The 18,753-nt window shown below is 49.3% G+C and overlaps 1 protein-coding gene across 7 annotated transcripts in view; it reads left to right on the top strand.

Moving 5' to 3' along the window:
* The first annotated feature begins 648 nt into the window (after positions 1 to 648).
* The window catches only part of CELF6 (CUGBP Elav-like family member 6), a 30,949-nt gene continuing 12,844 nt past the window's right edge, over positions 649 to 18,753 (top strand). For 6 of the 7 annotated variants that reach the window (XM_027123527.1, XM_027123526.1, XM_027123524.1 and 3 more), the window contains exons 1-3: positions 649 to 1,051; positions 4,807 to 4,889; positions 13,891 to 13,939. In XM_027123527.1, coding sequence (XP_026979328.1) covers positions 790 to 1,051; positions 4,807 to 4,889; positions 13,891 to 13,939 — 394 coding nt within the window. In that variant the 5' untranslated portion in view covers positions 649 to 789. The remainder of the gene's footprint in view (positions 1,052 to 4,806; positions 4,890 to 13,890; positions 13,940 to 18,753) is intronic. The other variant, XM_027123528.1, reaches the window with a different exon arrangement.

Here is an 18,753-nt window from a genome sequence, read left to right as displayed (position 1 = left end):
GGGTATGCACGGGAGTCTCGTGGGTAAGGAAGTGGTTGAAAACACCGAAGGGAGAGTTGTGTGATAGGGCGGGGTGGGATCGGCTCCGAGTAACTGGCTTTGGTAGTGGGAATGGAGAAGAGGAATCCCCATCCGCCCCCGCAGGAAACGCTCCAGTGATTGGAGGTGTGTGTGCTTGTGTGTGCCGGTGTGTGAGGAGAGGGTTAGCTCTGACTCCCGCAGACATCACCACGCATGACGAAGCTACTTCCCCTCACGCGGTCCAAGGCGCACACGCGCGATCCACGGCCACGCCTGCACACACTCGACACACACAGGGTAACCGAGGGTCCGGTTGCCATGGCGAGCAGGAGCGCGAGAGCCCTGCCGCCCCGCCCGCCCCCGGCCGAGCCCGGTCAACTCCATCTCTGATTGGCCGCTGCTTCCTCATTATGCAAATCATTTGCGTAGACCCGGCGGCCAGCTGCCTTACGTCATCAAACACGGGGGCTGGGGCTCGGGGCTCAGCTCCGGGAGAGCTCGGGCGGGAGCCCAGAGAGCGAGGCGCGGGGACCTGAAGCTAGACCCCAGCATCCCGCCGCTTCGGCCCGGGCCTGCCCCGCCCCCTGCCCCGCCCTTTTCCAGCCCGCCCCACCCTTTCTACGCCCCTCCATCCGGACCCCGCCCCCGGTACAGCCCCCCGCCCTCGCTGCCTGTGTCCCGCCCCCTCCCCCCCTGGCTCTCGCCACCGGTCCAGGGAGGGGACGGCGGGACAGGCGGGACCGGCGGGAGGGCGGACCGGGCGGGGATATGGCCGCGGCGCCCGGTGGGTCTGCGCCGCCCGCCGGCCCCGGCCCGCGCCTGGGTTTCAGCACCGCGGACAGCGGCGTCGGCATGAGCGGGCTAAACCCGGGTCCTGCCGTGCCCATGAAGGACCACGACGCCATCAAGCTCTTCGTGGGGCAGATCCCGAGGGGCTTGGACGAGCAGGACCTCAAGCCGCTGTTCGAGGAGTTCGGCCGCATCTACGAGCTGACGGTGCTGAAGGACCGGCTCACCGGCCTCCACAAAGGTGCGCGGGGTCAGCCCAGCCCAGCCCAGCCCAGCCCAGCCCTGCCCAGCCCTGCCCAGCCCTGCCCAGCCCCATTCCGATTAGAGTGCGGCCCAGCCCAAATCCCAGCCTCAACCCCAGCCCCAACCCTAGCTCTATCTAGAGCCAGTCCAACACCAGTCTAATACCAGCCCACTTCAGCCCAGTCTTCTTCCCAGATCACAGAACCCCCAACCCAGAATTTTCTCTCTGACATCCTCCCTCTGATCATCACTCTGGTCCCGACATGTACTCCACTCTAACCTCCAACTCCCTTCCCTTCACGTCTCACATTGCAACACTCCTCGCCTTTCAGCTGGACTTCCCTCTATCTCTCCCATCAGACATCTCAAATCCTGGAATTTGGAAACTTATTCCACCTTCTAGGTCTCTGACACCTTCAATCTCCCAAACCCTGGACCCAATCATTCCTGAACCACCATCCCTCCACCCCCATCTGGGGCCACCCCACTCAGGCCTAACCACCTTCACACACATTTTGGGCTTGCACCCCTCATTCTGGCCTCCAAGACCAGTCAACCCCCAGAACCTTCTTTTGATTCACACTGCCAACCTAAAATCTCACAGACACAAACTCTCCGCTTCTTCAGAACCCATGCCTGTCTAAGTCACAAAATCCAATTCCCCTCCCAGGAGGCTCTCAGCACCAAATTCCGCCTTCATGCTTAACAATAGCCCCAATCTCTCCTACTCCCATCCAGAATCCCACCACTGTCTTCCTTTTCTGATTTGAGTCCAGAACTCTGATCTCAGCTGGGAACTCTAGCCACCTTGTGCCCCCTCATCTCAGGCTTCTTCTCAGCTGAAGCTACGCTTCTTTTACCCTCTAATCTTCCCACTCCTGTGACACATATTTGTCCCCTCCCAATCCTCTTTATGGCCTCCTGCTTTCCCTCCCTCACAGGGTGGTCCTGGACCAGAGCCTGTGGACCAGAGCCTCAGGGTGGGTCAGGTTGAAGAGGCAGAAAGGGGTCTTCTCCCTGCCCTAGCTAGAGAGAGACGCACCAGGTCCTATCCAGCCACACCCCTTTCCTCCTGTAGGAATAGGGAGGAGGCTTGTTTACATGCAGAAAAGTCTGTCCAGGCTGGGCTGGAGTAAGAGAGCCAGAGACACATTCATACATGGGCAGGGGAAGGAAATTATTTGAGAAGAAACACCTTTTTCTCTCCCCACCTTCACCATGCTGCAGTTTCAGGGTTTGGGGAGTGGGGGAGGGTCCCCAACTATCCTCCGTGATCTTTCCAGGAGAGAAGTGGTGGGTCCTGGGTAACAGTTAAATGTACTTTCCTAAGGGCTAAGAGCTGGAAACAGGCTGCCACCTTTTCAACTCAGAGGCTTTGGAGAGTTCCTAGGCACACTAACATAGAGGCTCCAGGAAAATGCCCATAGAAGATTGGGGAGCAGCTATGAAGCAGTGCATCTTCCACCCTCCTGGGTGGGGTCATTTTTAGAGGGGCATGAAATGACAAGAGCATACCATCCAGATTCCTTCTAACACAGTCCAGCTGCCCAGCTGTACATCCATCCATAGCAATTTATTTTCTTATTTTCTAGACATTTATTTCAGTATGTAAGTACAAGCTAATCTTTCTGAGCCATCTGTACAGTAAGGGAAGTGTATAGAATACCTTTAATTCTCACTCAAACACCATCGGAGTCTCTGAACTGTTCCCTCACCCTTTCTCTCTTTCTCTCTACACTTAGTTCCAATTCTTCCTGTTTTTTTTTCATTCATCTGTCCTTCAAGCCATGCGTCTCTGTCTTTTTATCCCTCATTCTTCCACTCCCTTTCCCAGGTAGTCACACAGGGCTCCTTTAGGCATCAGCTAGGCCCTCGAGCCTTTCTGAGAGGCCCCCAGCCCTGCCCAGTTCTGACATCAGCTAATACGGCTTGGTGGCAGTAGATGGAACAGAGATGTAAGCGGAATCAGGTGTTTGGTGATTTATCCCCAAACCAACCCACAGCTCTTGAAGGCAGGGTTGCCTTGCAAGATCACTGAGGAGGGTCTCCAAGTCAACATATTCTCCACCTTCTCCCCAGCAACAGTGATGTCCAAAAGCCAGAGTGACTTGTTTTCTTTTTGATGGCTGAGTACCACGGGGGGCAGCCACAGTGCTTTTAAAACAAGCTCAGCCTAGGAGTTTGGAGATTCCAAACCCTATCCTGCCACTTGTATACTCTCTGGGCTTCAGTTTCCCTATTGATATGATAAGAGTTTGTCCCAGGAGTTCTCTAAGGTCACTTTAACCCAATGAATGGCAGATATCCACCCACCTTAAGAGGGCAACCACATAGGAGACATTGGAGAAAATGTTCCCATTTGCCTTTGAAGTCTGCTGAGGTCTAAGTGGAAAACTGCACCACACTCCTAATGGCTTCCCACATCCACTTTCTCTTCCTTCAGTCTTTCTCCTTCCTACACTCAGAAGGCTGTTTTTGAAAACACAGACCTAATGTCACAACCCTTTAGTGGCTCTCCACTGTTCTTAGGAAAAAGTTCAAAATCCAGACTGAGGTTATAGATGAGCTGATCCCTGCACACCCCACTGGCCACTCTGCCCCTAAGTTACCAATCTCCAACCATACTAGCCTTCCATCCATTTCCCCAACACACTGAATTCTTCACTCAGTCATCATATGTACTATTCTCTCTGCTTGAAATAATCGCCACACTTTTTGTTACCTCATTAACACCCGTTTGTTATTGAGAATTCAGTGTGTTCTTTGAGACATTCCTCAACCTTGTGGAGTTAGATACATCCCCCTCATGATCCTTTACATGATCCCCCTTAAGGCAGGAAATGTATCTGTCTTGTTGCCACTTTACCTTCAAGCCCTCATAATGTCCCACCATAATAAGTATTCAATAAATCTTTTCTGAATGAGTGAGTGCTCAATGACTTTTGGAAAGGAAGAAATCTTGGCCCTGTGCTTCTTAGCAGGCTACAGGTTCTGAGGCTGGACAAAGAGAGGGTAGGACTGATCCTCTGGCTCAACCCCGACTCCTTCTCTCCCCTGCATCTACTGATTCTTTTAGAGAAGTCAAATTTGGGGCACAATAACTATTTAAGAGGCCCTATCTTGAAGTCCTGGGAGAGCTGACAGATCAAGTTCCTTGGATAGGATTGGAAGTCCCTAGAAGCTCCTACCCATAGGACACCCTTAAACCAGTCCCATCTTCCAAGCCTCAAAATTATCCCTTCCTCAGACTCAAACTAGGAGGAGGTGTTAGGAAGGAGTTCTGGGGTCCTGGGGTCCCAACCTTTCTCCTCCTCTTCTGTCTCCTCCCATCTGAAACTGAGTTGGGAAGGAATTGAGGCAGATTCTGAGAGACTTTGGGAGTATGAATCCAAAAAGGAAAGGGGAGGCTGGGGTTAAAGCTGAAGGCAAAGCTGCTTAAGGAGGTCTAACCCTAACAGGATTTATGGCTGGAGTGGGGAGGGGAGATGTGGGATTGTATTAGCATGTGACTGGGTGTGGGTACACATGTTCCGTAGGCAAGAGGCCATGAGCAATTGAGAAGGAGCCAGAGCCTGGGACACAGGCACACGAAGCCCCTCCCTTCAGAGAAGGTGGGAGGCAGAGAAGCCTTCTCAGAAGTAGTGTCCTTGTTTAAAGGAGAGTGGCCTTGAGTTTGTCAACTTAATGGGGTCTTTCCAGGAAGAGTATCTGGGGGTTTCAGGAAACCCCCTGAGCCAGCCTCTTCCTCCCCAGGCTGTGCCTTCCTCACCTACTGCGCCCGGGACTCTGCTCTCAAGGCCCAGAGTGCACTGCACGAGCAGAAGACCCTGCCAGGGGTAAGTCCACCAGGGTTGGTGGGGGGGGTGGAAATCACCTCAGGCTGGGGACATAGGCCCTATGTGCATGCCAAAGCAGCATATAGGGGCTGGGCTGGGACCAGGAACTAGAAGAAGAGTCATCTTTCCAGGAGAGGACTTACCTGTACCCTTAACAGCTACAGGTTATGTGTTATGTTCAGTCTTCTGGTCCAAAGAAACGGGCTCAAGACTCTTGGGCTAAGTGTACCACGCCCATAGCTAGGGAAGGCATTACTGTTGTGAGCTATGCTAGAGTTTGTCCATGTTGGCTAAAATCATGATTTTTAGGTGTCATTTGTCACTGGTGTGAGCATATATGCAGATACATGGAGGAGAGGCCCTGCTGTTCTGGAATCCCACTTCCTCCAGTTCTAGGGTCCTTGGTGCACTTCCCTCTGGTCCTCTTCCTGTAATGCTTTTTGGGGTGTCTTGACTCACCAAGATTGCTTTCCCTCCACACCCCAAACACACAGCTAAAGTTAAGAGAGATCTGATTCCACAGGCAGCTAGGCTACTGTGTATCAGTGGCACTTGATATGGCCTTGGCTAATTGCTAATCACTGGACAAAAGGCAAAGTGGGACCTACTGTGGAAGGAAGAAAGTGGTGATTGTTAGGAACTAGTGTGGGTTCACCAAGAGCAAGTCATACTACACAGCCTCATTCTTTCTTGTCCAAGGAGTGATAATGTCTAGAACAAGAATGCTATTCAAATGTCCCAGGCAGGCCAAACATGGGACACATATCCACTTCCAGGCCTCAGATTTAAGAGGGTCACTAGCCTACCATAAAGAGACTAGGATGGGATGGGAACATAAAATATATCATGGAATGATAATTTGAAGAATTGGGGATATTTAGCTGGAGAAAATAGGGTTTAGTGGGGGGCTGCAATAGGGAGGCATCATAACATAATAATTAAGGATACTAGTTTTTTGAGACTCACAGACTGGATCTGAATCCCAGCTCTGCCATTTACCACTTCTGTGTCTTCAGATACATTACTAGAAAATGTCCTCATCTATAAGGAGTAGGTTATACTAACACTTAGCTCTCTGGGCTATTGTGAGGATTAACCGAGGCTTAGCAAGTGCCTGGCACAGAGTAAGATCTTGATACATATTACTGTTGGGGTGGGTAACCGCTTTCACATCCTGAAGAGGGATTTGGTTTCCTATGGGTGGCCTCACAGAGCAGTGGGGTATAAAGAACAGATGCGCTAATTTCAGCTCTGTGTAAAGAAGTCATTTCTCTGAATTGGAGCTCTCCAGCAATAAGGCAGGCTTTACTTAGAGCTGATCAGGCTGTCATTGGGGTGTCAGATCCTAGAACCAATCCTTGTAATTGAAGGAACTTGAGCCTCGCTCTTGAAGACTCAGTGTCAAGTTAACACTAACTTATCACCCTCGCCAATCCTCTGTATGCAGGCTCTGGAGTCAGACAGACCTGGGTGTCGATCCAGGCCCCACCACTCACTGACTCTATGACCTTGAGCAAGTCTTTACCTCTCTAAGCCTAAGCTTCCTCATCTGTGAAATTGAACTTGTAGGGTTGTTATAATAATTAAATGAACGAAGTCATGTAAAGTGCTTAACACAGATCTTGGCAGACAATCAGTACTCAATACAGGTTAGCTGGTGGTGGTAGTAGTAGTAGTAACAGCAGCATTACTAGGAGTAATAGTAGAAGTCATTACTCATCCAACCTTGGGAGTAAATGACTTCTGTCACTAGAACTGAGTCAATGATACGAACAGTAACACTCCACGTGGGAAACATCATGGTAAAGGTGCAGAGACAAGAGGAACAGATGGGTGTGAAATGAGGCTGGGAGTGTAGAGGAGGGGGCCCTCATGTGAGCAGGGGCCAGACCAGAAAGAAGATCCACAGAGGGCAGTGGCTGAAGAGGAAACTTTGAACTCCAGGCCGAGGGGTTTGGACTTTATCCTGAAAGCAAATGAAAGGCACTGAAAAAATTAAGATGAACTTTGGGAGAACAAATCCCCTCCTTAGGGACTTCCTTGGTGGTCCAGTGGTAAAGAATCCGTCTGTAATGCAGGGGATGCCAGTTCAATCCCTGGTCGGGGAACTAAGATCCCACATGCCGCGGGGCAACTAAGCCTGCACGCCACAGCTAGAAAGAAGCCCGTGCACCAGAACGAAGAGCCTGTGCACTGCAACGAAAGACCCCGTGTGCCGCAACTAAGACCTGATGCAGCCAATAAACGTTAAAAAAAAAAAAAAAATCCCCTCCTCAACCAGCCACAGGGCTCCACAAGAGACGGGGTACCTGGGGTACTCTATGAGGCTGAGGGCACCTGAGATAAGAACAGTGAAGCCCTATACTACTGGGACAATTTCTGGGAGAAAAAAGAGAAATAATAATAACTAACATATATTGATACCAGACAGTGTTCCTAGCACTTTACAGGTTCAAATTCATTTAATCCTCTATGAAGAAGGTATTGTTATTGGCATTCCCATTTTACAGGTGAGGAAACTGAGTCATAGAAAACAAGTGACTTGCCCAAGGTCATGTAGCTCCTAATGGGAAGATGTGGGCTTTGAATGCAAGTAGTCTGGCTCCAGAACTCATTCACTTAACCACTGCACTGTTACCTGAGCCAAGCTGGTGGCAGATAGGGGTCTAAAGTTCTGGAGGGGATGGTGACTGGGTACATCTGCCCCCTCTCACCCTTTCATCTACAGGCTTCCAACATGGCCTGACTTCCTCTTGTACTGCCAGGATTGGCTTGTTCACCCTCCTCAGCTTAACAAAGTGAAAATTAATATTTAATTATTCTCCTAAATGAAAATCGATGGCCCTGTTGGCCAGCCCCAACAATGGCCGAGTCATCAATCTTTCCTCTGGGCCTGCCAGGGGCAGCAGTAGCTTTAGTCACCTGGCCTCAGGCCCACCAGCATGGAGAGGAGGGTGCCCAGCTCTCTGTAGGCACTGGGTCCTGGGCACACCTGCCATCTGCTGGAGAAGCAGGGACAACACTTCAATCTGGACTCTGACTGGAGGCAGGCAGGACTGTCGCTGTGGGACTAGGAAAGGCTGTGTCAAACCTAAAGAGAAAGCCTGAACCGCTAGGAGAAATGTCATGTTATCTGCTGGACTGGGACCTCCCGTCGGCCCCCCTCCACGAGCTCCCTGCTAATTTCTGTCACCTATCAAAGCTTGACTCCCTACTCAGGACTTCCTGCAAACCTCAGTGGTCTGTCCCATCTTCTACAGCTTCTTCCCCATGAAGCTAGAGTTACTTCTTTCAGCCTCACTTTAGGCTCCAGAATCCACCTGAAGAAAGTGAGGCCCAACCTCAGCCCCACCCTCTGGGATTCAGAAGGTTCCCTCCTGCCCCTGCACTTGTCTCCCTCCATGTTCATGCTCTCCTTTCCCCTGGGCATCCATCCCTTCAAACACCATGAAGGAGACAGACATAACTGAGTACATTTGCTTTTGCAGGCCGTGCCCTGCACAAAACAGCTTGAGGGGAAAAGGCAAACAGGGCCTGAAATCCAGCCATGCTCTATTGACCAAGCCATGCACATTATCACAGGACTGTGTCAGCCCAGAGGAAGGGGGACATTTTTCCTAATTTGCCCACAGGGTTGCCTCTATGTAACTCACACAAAGGCACTGTATGTGCTAGCAGCTGCCCAGTGCATGAGCTGGCGCCTTTGCCCTCAAGGAGCTTCCAGCCCAGAAATAACTTGTTGCACCTAAATGGGGTTTAACCTCTGGGCACGTAGAAGAAGCATCAGGGGTGGAGAAGGAGAAGATGCTTCACAGGCGAGATGCTGTCTGAGCTGAATCATGATCATACTTCATCATGTTTGAAGGCCTAGAAACCTAAAAGACAAAAGTGTCTTCTGGAATTCTGGGGACAGTCAGGGAAAGCGCCCAGCAAAGATGTCTACGGCTCCAAGTGAATGGAGAGTATCATGCATGTTGGGCAGCACGGGAGGCAGGACTAACAGGTTTTGGCTCCCAGTCTTAGGATCTCGGGCTTTACTGGGCGGCTTGCAATGGGGAACTGTGGGTGGATTTTGAGCAGGGAAGAGTGAGGGACTGGTACCGAAAGATCACTTTGGCTACAGCGTGAATGCTGGGGTGGAGAGGATGCAATGCTGGAGGCAGATGACCCTCTGGAAACACTTGCTGAGGGCACGTGAGTGATGATACTGGCCTGGAGCTGGGGTTAGGGTGGGAACTGAGAGGAGAGGATGGACTTGAGAACTATTTAGGAAATCCATATAGATTCTAGAACGAATGGGACTTGGCAGTGGGTTGAATTAGAGGAAGGGGGTGAGGTAGAACAAAGTACTGAAAATGGTGGTTTCCTTTTTATCTGCTCCACTCTTTCCTGCACCCATGACACCTCTCTTAGACCCATCAGTAGTCCCTTCCTTGGGGAGGTTCCAATAAGCATTTTTCCCATGGTGAGGGGAAGGGGCTGAGGGCATGAGTGCTGAGTGGAGGGAAGAGCTGTGATCAGGACAGAAGAGTGTGAAGAGGGCAGTGTGGACCCCAAAGGCAGGAATTTTTGGCAAGTCAAGCAGGGAGAAGGGGTAAGATCTTGCCTTCCCTGCTGCTTACAGGGGCAGAAGGCCTAGGACCCCGTACGTGTCTGTCCTGCCTCTGACCTTCTCCACTCCACTGCTTGGAGTAGGTTGTCCTCTCCTCTTTCTGACATACTCTCCCTTGATTTCCCCTCCAGGGCTGGGCCCTGAAGCAGAAATGTGCCTGGACTTGGGAAAGCCTCAGGGGAATAGGTGCCCAGCCAAGGGCAACAGCTCCCGTGAGGTCCCATGACAAATGCTTGGCCCAGGAAGCAATGCCCTCTTTTCTTCAAAGGGGAACAGTGATTCCTTGACCCCGCTTCCACATCCCTCCCCTGGCTGTGGCAGGAACGAGGCAGGGTAGGGTTGCCCAGGTAGCTCATGTGGGCAGCTCTCTTTCTCCTTTAGCCACACAGAACATACCTAAAAACCGGGTGTCCTCCCTAACCACTTCCCAGTGGAGACTGAAGGCCCAGAGCCTGGGGACCATTCCTCTTCTCAACTCTGTCATCACCATCTTGGGCTCCTCCCCTGAGGACTTCCCCTGCACCTCCTAACTCCCAAATTACCGACTTCCCCAACACCTAAGCCATAAGCCTGAGAGTCAGCCAAAATTCCCTCCTCTCCCTCAGTCCCCACATCCAATAGAACTTTAGTCCAGTTCATTCTTCCTGAACATCCCCTGAATCTGTCCATTTCCTTCTGCCCTAGTCCAGGTCACCCTCACCCTCACCTGTATCACTGATCCTCCTGCCTCTAATCTTTCCCTTTCCAATCCTTTCTCTGCAGAATGACAGCTCACGGCATCCTTCATAAGACAGATCCCTCCCCTACTTAATATCCTTCCCTGGATCCCTATTGCCTTTGAAATACAACAAAGTCAAAGTTCCTTGTCACGGTTTTCACAACCTGCCCTGATCTGGCCCCTGCCTACCCTTCAATTTCATATCCTTCCATTTAAAACCCACACAAACAAAAACAAACAAACGAAAAATTTATTACATCTGGTGCACCTACTAAGATCTTGCCTTTGTCATTTTCACCACACCCCTTCAAGGTGGGATCCGGAGTCCCCTTTTACTAGTGTGGATACTGAGGCTCAGAGACCTTAAGGAAGGTGTCAGTGATGGAGCCAGGATTTAAACCCACGTCTATCTGACTTGGCAGCAATCTGTACTACCCTAGCTCCCTCGGTGTCAGGTGCCCACCAGAAAACCCTTGCTTCTTCAGACTTGCATCTCCCTCTCCGTACCCCAGACACCTGGAGTGTTCAGCCTCCAGCCCCACCTCTCCCACGATCTCCACATGGCCCAAATGACCCCAGTGCTGCAAGACCCAGCTCAAACCCTGCCTCCCCCATGAAACTTTCCCTGAGCCAGCCTCTCCAGCTGGAGTCAGCCTCTCCCACAGCACTTTGCCTTGCACGCCTCCCAAGGTCCTGGTCCCTCTGTGCCTCTTTATTTGTGTTCATGTCTTAAGAATAGAGCTGAGTGACACAATGCAAAAATCATGGACTTCAGTGTCAGGCAGACCTGGAGGCAAATCCCAGCTCAACTTACCCACCATGTGATCTTGGACAAGTGATTTAACCCCCCTCAGCCTCAGCTTTCTCATCTATACTATGGGAACAATGGCACTATCTTGCAGAGTGGTCGGAAGGAATTTAGAGACAATGTATGTAAAGTGCCCCAGGAAGGGCCTGGCACATAGTGGGCTCTCTGGAAATGGTGGCATTATCTTCCCCTCTTATACGCCTTTGAGGACAGTGTCCTAGGGTCATTGCTGTCTCCCCTGAAGGGCCCAGCCCAGGGCTCTTCACAGAGTTCTGGACATACTGGCAACATGCCTGAGTGGTGGAAAGTCTAGGTGCCCAGCCTCTGAGACCTGGACTCTGCCAGGTCCACGTGGGACATGTATGTACCACCTAATGCCCACTCTCCATCAAACAGTGGTGGAGAGGGGGAGGGGGAAAAGGGACATCCTCCAGAGCACCGATGAGCTCCACCTCCCCAGAAACCCAGCCGGGGAGGCAGCCGCCATGGAAACCACTGCTGTTACATGTGCTCGTCACTCTAGGCTCCAGTGAGAAATTCGTAGGATCTATTTAAGAACTAATAAAATAAGGATGGTCTTGCTCACCCTCACTGCCCCCCACCCCAGGCTTCTACCCTTCTGCCACACTCCTCCCTACCTTTCCTGCACCCCCCCTTCCTGACCCTTTATCCCCTCATTTCCTTCCCATCTCCCCCAGTATTTCTCTCTTTCCTTGCCCTGTGTCGGTCTGTCTTATTCTCTCATCATTTCTGTCTTCCTATGTCTCTTCATCTCTCCCTGTGTCTCTGCTCTCCATGGCTGTGTCTTTTTTTTTTTTTTTTTTTTTCTGTTCGTGGGCCTCTCACTGTCGTGGCCTCTCCCGTTGCGGAGCACAGGCTCCGGACGCGCAGCCTCAGCGGCCATGGCTCACGGGCCCAGCCACTCGGCGGCATGTGGGATCTTCCCGGACCGGGGCACAAATCCGTGTCCCCTGCATCAGCAGGCACAGTCTCAACCACTGCGCCACCAGGGAAGCCCGGCTCTGTCTCTTGGTCTCTCCTCCACAGTCACAGGTGGCCATGCCCAGGGATGGGTCCTGTCCTCCTGGTCCCTGGTGCAGGCCATCCAGACCTGTCCAGCTCGCCCTGATCTCCTTGGATTGATCTGTCACCCCTCTAGACTGCACCCCGAGTCCTGTCGGTGTCTCGGCCCTCACCCACAGCCTGGTACACTGCAGGTGCTCCACCACCAGCGGGTGGGTGTGTAAGAGCGCATAAGAACCTGAGCCCTGGGTGGGAGGGGGATTGCTCTGGTTCAGGCTTGGCCTGTTTTCCTTTCCTTTCCTTTTTTTTTTTAAGCCCTCCCCCCACCCCTCCCCCAAATTTGATCCAAAGGAAATTGCTCAACTGTGACTGCCAGGGCGTTACTATGGTTACTAGGTAGCACTTGTGGCTATGGTAACAGGAAGCTGCCTGTTGTCTCGGCAACGAGCACACTGGTAGGGGATGGAGTGGCCCCTGATTGGTGCAGAAGCATTGCATTTCCTGAGGGGAGGGGGTCAGATCATCACCTTCTCAGGCCAGATGGCCATCAGTACCCCTTCCTCCATGAACAGGAAGGCTGCTCTTCTTTCCTTCCGGCACTCAGCTGTCTGCCCCCCCAACAATAATTCCTCACATCCTACGCATCCAGCTCTTGGCTGTTTACAAAGACCTTTTGCGTCCCCATTATGTCATGTGATCCCCACAACACCCATGAGAGGAAGGTGAGATGGGGATTCAATCGTGAATTCTCTCAGGGTGGTTGGGGGAGGGGAGTGGGTGGGGTATATATGGAAATCACCTAGGAGCCTTTACAAATTATACAATCCCCCAACTTAAGAGTCTGATATGGTTCCCAGGTGATTCTTATCTACCCCTGATCAGGGAACCCCTGAATTAGAAGGTGAAATTGGTTGGTGGGGGAGGGTATGGAGGGAGGAGTCAAGCTGCTTTCCAGGTTTATAGCCTGGATGACTGGATCAGGTTTGGGCAAAAAGATGAGCTCTGGTTTGGGTGTGTTGAGTGGAAGGTGCCAGTGGACTTTCTAGGCGGGGTGTCCGGCAAGAAGCTGGGCACATGGGTCTGAAGCTCAGGAGGGAGGTAAAGGCTGGAGACGCAGAGCTCTGAGTCATCACTGTGGGGACAGGAGCTGAGGCTGTGGGTGTGGATGAGATTAGCCAGGAAAAAAGGGAAGAGTGGGATGAGTAGGGCCAAGGATGCTGCCCTGGAGAACTCCAGCATCCTCAGGGGAAGGGGTCCCAGGGAGGGGACTGAGAGGGTGAGGGTAGAAACTATGATGACATAGAAGCTTGGGGAAGGTTTTTCTCATTTGACAAGTTGAATCTGAGAGAGGATGGCTTACTCGAAGTCATACAACCATTAAATGGCAGAGTTGGGGGTAGATGGCCCTAAATCTGATTCCCAGATTATTTAATCTAAGTGACACATAGAAGTATATTCTCAGTTTTAGACACAGAACACACATCTGCCCTACTACCCAATTCCTCGCACCCAAAGCCTTCAAGGAAGTCCAGGAGCCAGAGGGACAGGCCGCACTTGGTCCCTACACAGAGCCAAGGCAGGAGAATCTTTTTGACCTCCACAGTCCCTCCTCTGCTTGCCCCTGAGCTTCCTATCGCCTAATCCTTCAGGCTTCAGCACCTTCTAAATTCCTGCCTTTAAGGGATGAATCTTGGAGAAAATCTATAATCCCTGTGTGACAGTGGTGGGGTGTAGAGTTCAAAAGGGTGAGGGATTAGATCCTGAGGAGTCCAGGGGTGGAGAAGCCGGGGCAGGGCCAGGCAGTCACGCTGACTGGGTGTGTTGGTCCGATGTCTTTCAGATGAATCGTCCCATCCAAGTGAAGCCGGCTGCCAGTGAGGGCCGAGGAGGTAACTTGCCTGCCTGCCGAATCTCAGGGTATCATCCATGTCGGGGATGGTGGGCCCACTTCTGGAGTCAGGCCTACCTAGGGTTTATTACTAGAGCCTCCCTGGGTAAGGGGGGCAACTAGGGAGGGACCAGATTATTTAGCACCAGACAGCTCAGCCATCCCAGGTCAGACTGAAGAGGGATGGGGTCCCAGCATCCCCAGACCCAGAAGAGGCAGGAGATAGAGGCTGGACATAGAGGAAGGGAGTTCTTGCTACCTTGCCCCTGGAGAGAGTTCATTCCTGTTTTAACAGGTGGAACTTCCAGGTTTGTTTGAAGAACCAGGTTAGAGTTATTCTCCTTTTCCAGATCTTCTGATTACAGAGAACTCAGTCCAGTCTGGGCTGGAGCCATTCATTCCTTCATTTCAGTTGCCTTGGGAAAAAGATGAGGCTCATAAGACAGATTTTGTAGGCTATATTAAGGAACTGAACTCTATGCTGAGGACCATGGAAAGTCTTCAAAAGTTTTTTTTTTTAGCTGCACTGTTTCCTAGTGCAGAAAGACTAATGCTCCTTAAGAACAGGAGGGTTTGAGAGCCTGTGCTTTTTTTTTTAATCTTTATTAGAGTATAATTGCTATACAATATTGTGTTAGTTTCTGCTGTACAACAAAGTGAATCAGTTATATGTATACCTATATCCCCACATCCCCTCCCTCTTGCGTCTCCCTCCCACCCTCCCTATCCCACCCTTCTAGGTGGTCACAAAGCACCGAGCTGATCTCCCTGTGCTATGCGGCTGCTTCCCACTAGCTATCAGTTTTACATTTGGTAGTGTATATATGTCCATGCCACTCTCTCACTTTGTCCCAGCTTACCCTTCCCCCTCCCCATGTCCTCAGTCAATTCTCTACGTCTGCGTCTTTATTCCTGCCCTGCCACTAGGTTCATCAGTACAATTTTTTTAGATTCCATATATATGCGTTAGCATACGGTATTTATTTTTCTCTTTCTGACTTACTTCACTCTGTATGACAGACTCTAGGTCCATCCGAGCCTGTGCTTTTTGACAACCAGCTGAGTTCTGGCCGGCTTCCATACTGGAAAAGCAATACTAGCTTCTGGTGTCAGTTCTTGGTGTCTTTCTTGCCCTTGGGTGTTAAATCATTCCAAGAAATCTGCCTGGAGCCCTCCCTGACATTTGCGGACTCCCTCTTAAATAAGACTTTCTCCTGAGGGAGACGCAAGAGGGAAGAGATATGGGAACATATGTATATGTATAACTGATTCACTTTGTTATAAAGCAGAAACTAACACACCATTGTAAAGCAATTATACCCCAATAAAGATGTTAAAAAAAAAAAAAAGACTTTCTCCCCACCTTAGGGAGGTCAGCCATGGCTTTTTATTAGGTAAAAGAAGCTGCCCAAGATGAGGGAGAGAATGGAACCCAATTGACAGACATTTATTGACTCCTAATAATTCTGCACATCCTCTCAGACTTCAGGCTCAGTGTCCACACCTACAAGGGACTCTAGTAGCTTCATAGCTCCATTGTGGAGTTCTTTCCTCCAAGAAATCCATTCTTCCTCCTTATAGATTTTCTGATTTTGGTCTTTGATTCTCCACTTCTGGTCAAGATGTTATCATCCCACTTTGTCTTAAGGAGATATTTCCAAGCTTCCTCCCTCTCCTCCAAACACAAATCCTCCTTTTCCATCTCATTCTTTCCAGACTGGTTTTTGAGAAGTTCCAGGCTGCATACCAAACCTCTGGTTCACTTGTCCCAAGAATTTCTGCTTCTTGGGAAACTGTTAGGCATCAGGGCCAATGTTGGCCAACTTCTCAGCCCTGCCCATGAACACTAGACAGCTGAGAGGTCACCTGAGAGTACTTGAGTGAGCTAAGAAGCAGACAGATTGGGCTGTAGTTTGTTCAACCATCCAACCAATATCTTTTGAGTAACTTAATCCACATTAGGAATGCAAGGCAGACCTGGCACCTGGCCTCATGGAGCTCTGGAGCTATAAGGGGATATAAACAGTAAAACAAACCTATCATCCAGTGTGATCAATGCTTTTCAAGTCCTGGGGGATTGAAAAGCATTGGGGAAAACATGGGGCACCTTAGTCTGGGAGGTCAAGGTGGGCTCCCAGAGGTGGTAATATTTAAGCTGAGATCTCAAGAATGAACAAGAAGTAGTCAAACAGAAAAAGGAGGAGCAAGGGAGCAAGTATTTCAGGTGGAGTGAAGAGCATGTACAGAGCTCAGAAGAACATAATGCAACTTGGAGTCTGGTTCAGGAACTAAATCCAGGATGCTGGGGGCACACTTGCTGCTTGGAGTCCAACACCTCTTGCCAGGGTGAGGGCCACTGCCCAAAGGAGGCCTCCACGCTGATTATGCTTCTGCTTAGTCTAGTCCAGATGTCTTGGTCATCTGGGCTCCCAGCAGTGGCATCAGCATGAGTTTTATCATTTGCCTCCCCGTTTTTGTACTGGTTTTTCAGGTGTAATATCATTGACATATTCTGTACATATGGCATTTCACCTCTACACCTGTTCAGATTCCGAGCAGCTCAAGAGAGCAGGAAAAGAAAATCTAGCTGAAAAGAGCTCTGCCTGGCAGTAGAATTCATAATTTTAGTAGTTATGTATAACATAGCTATTTCTTGACAAGTGATGGCTTTTTTCTTTCTTAACATCTTTATTGGAGTATAATTGCTTTACATTGCTTAAGTGATGGCTTTTAAAGAGCATATACTCCAAAGGCATCTGTGGATAATCCTTCTTGCAGTTTTGGATGACCAGATCTCTCAATTCTTTCGTGTTCCCACTCAAAATCACCAAATGTTCCCTGATACACATTTGGGAGACAGGAGGCATATGTACTAAGTCTTGCAAAACAGCTGGGTCTTTACAATTTACAAGTATTTTACTACCAACTGATCTGTGTTAGATACTAATCAAAAGGTGTTTCTTCTCTTCAGTGCTATTATATATCTCTTCAAAAGTGAGTTCAGGGATTCCCTGGTGGCGCAGTGGTTGAGAGTCCGCCTGCTGGTGCAGGGGACACGGGTTTGTGACCTGGTCCGGGAAGATCCCACATGCCACAGAGCAGCTGGGCCCGTGAGCCATGGCTGCTGAGCCTGCGCGTCCAGAGCGTGTGCTCCGCAATGGGAGAGGCCACAACAGTGAGAGGCCCGTGTACAGCAAAAAAAAAAAAAAAAAAAGTGAGTTCAGCTCTCTGCTGAATTGTAACACAAATTAATGCTTTAGAAACTCAACTTTTAAAATGGTATTGAATTTGGTTTTGAAATGTAACATTTGACACCAATGTAGGACAGCTTGTCTCATTCAAGTCTTATCTCTGTTATCCCAAACATTCTATAAACCTTCAGAGTTAATGGTCACACCTGCCCTGATACAGTTAAGCCTTTGAGCTTGCATATTTTAAAATTATTCCTGAAATTAAATCCTTTATTTACGGTTGATTAATAATGATTTTTACATCTGACAAAAATACTGGTATCAATGCAGACATAATCAAGGGGGTATCAAGGCAAACGTAATCTTCCAAAATTTTGCCATTTTTTTTCCGGAAGGGATTATTAGATTTTTCTTCCCATAAAACAGGGATCACTACTCAAATGCTATAGGAGCCAGGTAAGGAACCCTAAATGGGTGAGACTGTCATGACATAATGAAAGTTTCTGTTTTAATTATATTAAATTATATTAAATGTTGGCAACTAATTCAATTTTTAAAAGTGGGCCCGCATTGTGACAGCCTAACTAAACCTATCAGGTTTGCTTCTTCGGTCCAAAGACTGCCATTTTCTTTCCCATCTGCCATACAGGAGTATTCTATTACGTACACATGCATGAGCTTTTTGACAAAAATAGTTACTTTACATTCTATCTCTTGAATTTTCATGCCAATGCAACAGAGTAGTATTACTCTTATTTTTAATCACTAGACATGAGGTTTGTGGTTGAAATGACCTATATTTTATTTTCTTATAACTTCTATTATAGGTCTGTTTTATTTTCACTTCCAGCCAATGTTGTAGAAATCAAAGTGTTAGCACAGCAGGGGAGAGCCTGAATAGAAGTAAAATTGTTTTCATTGAAAAAAAATGTTTAAAGCAAATTTATAAAAATATTTTTCATAACACCTTGGAAAGATACAGAGACATCCTGTCTTCTTCCCGCTATAACATTACCTACAACATCATTGTTCTTAAAACCACCCATTTGTTCCTAGGAGGAGACCAAACGGCTCCTCCTAAATCTGAAAGATCATAAGACTCTCTGTATAACCATGCTCTACAGGTCACAGACAGTCTCATGAACTTGATTCCCCCCACCAAGCTTCTAGAATAGGTAGGGCAGGAAGAACTATTTCCTCCAAGCTTCCAAATAAGGAAACAGAGGCTCTGAGGGCAAAGCCATCTCTGACTTGCCCCGTCTGACTTGGAGTCCCCTCATAGGCACTTCGAAATAACCTATATTTTAAACACACTGTATGTTGCATTACTTTTAGAAGTTACTGGTAACACTTGCACATTCAATGCTTACAATGCAATAATAGTAGCAACACAAGATCTGCCCGATAGAAGGTCTGGGGCCCTCTTCTTTCATGGTCATCCCCTGCAGCCTTGGTGGCACTCAGAGTGCATCCAAGTCTTCATGGACTATATTATAGTAGCCTGTTAATGTATGCCAGCCCTGTGTGTATGTTTATACATATATATTTATACATATGTTTAATGTATCCCAGTTCCCATAAATTCTGCAGTCAAGTCCCACACTCTTCATATACTCCATGCTCT

The sequence above is a fragment of the Aethalodelphis obliquidens genome, unplaced genomic scaffold (genome assembly GCF_003676395.1).
Source record: "Aethalodelphis obliquidens isolate GAN/ISIS:26980383/991018 unplaced genomic scaffold, ASM367639v1 scaffold26, whole genome shotgun sequence".
Lineage (NCBI taxonomy): Eukaryota > Metazoa > Chordata > Mammalia > Artiodactyla > Delphinidae > Aethalodelphis > Aethalodelphis obliquidens.
This window is presented reverse-complemented; position numbering and strand designations above follow the sequence as displayed.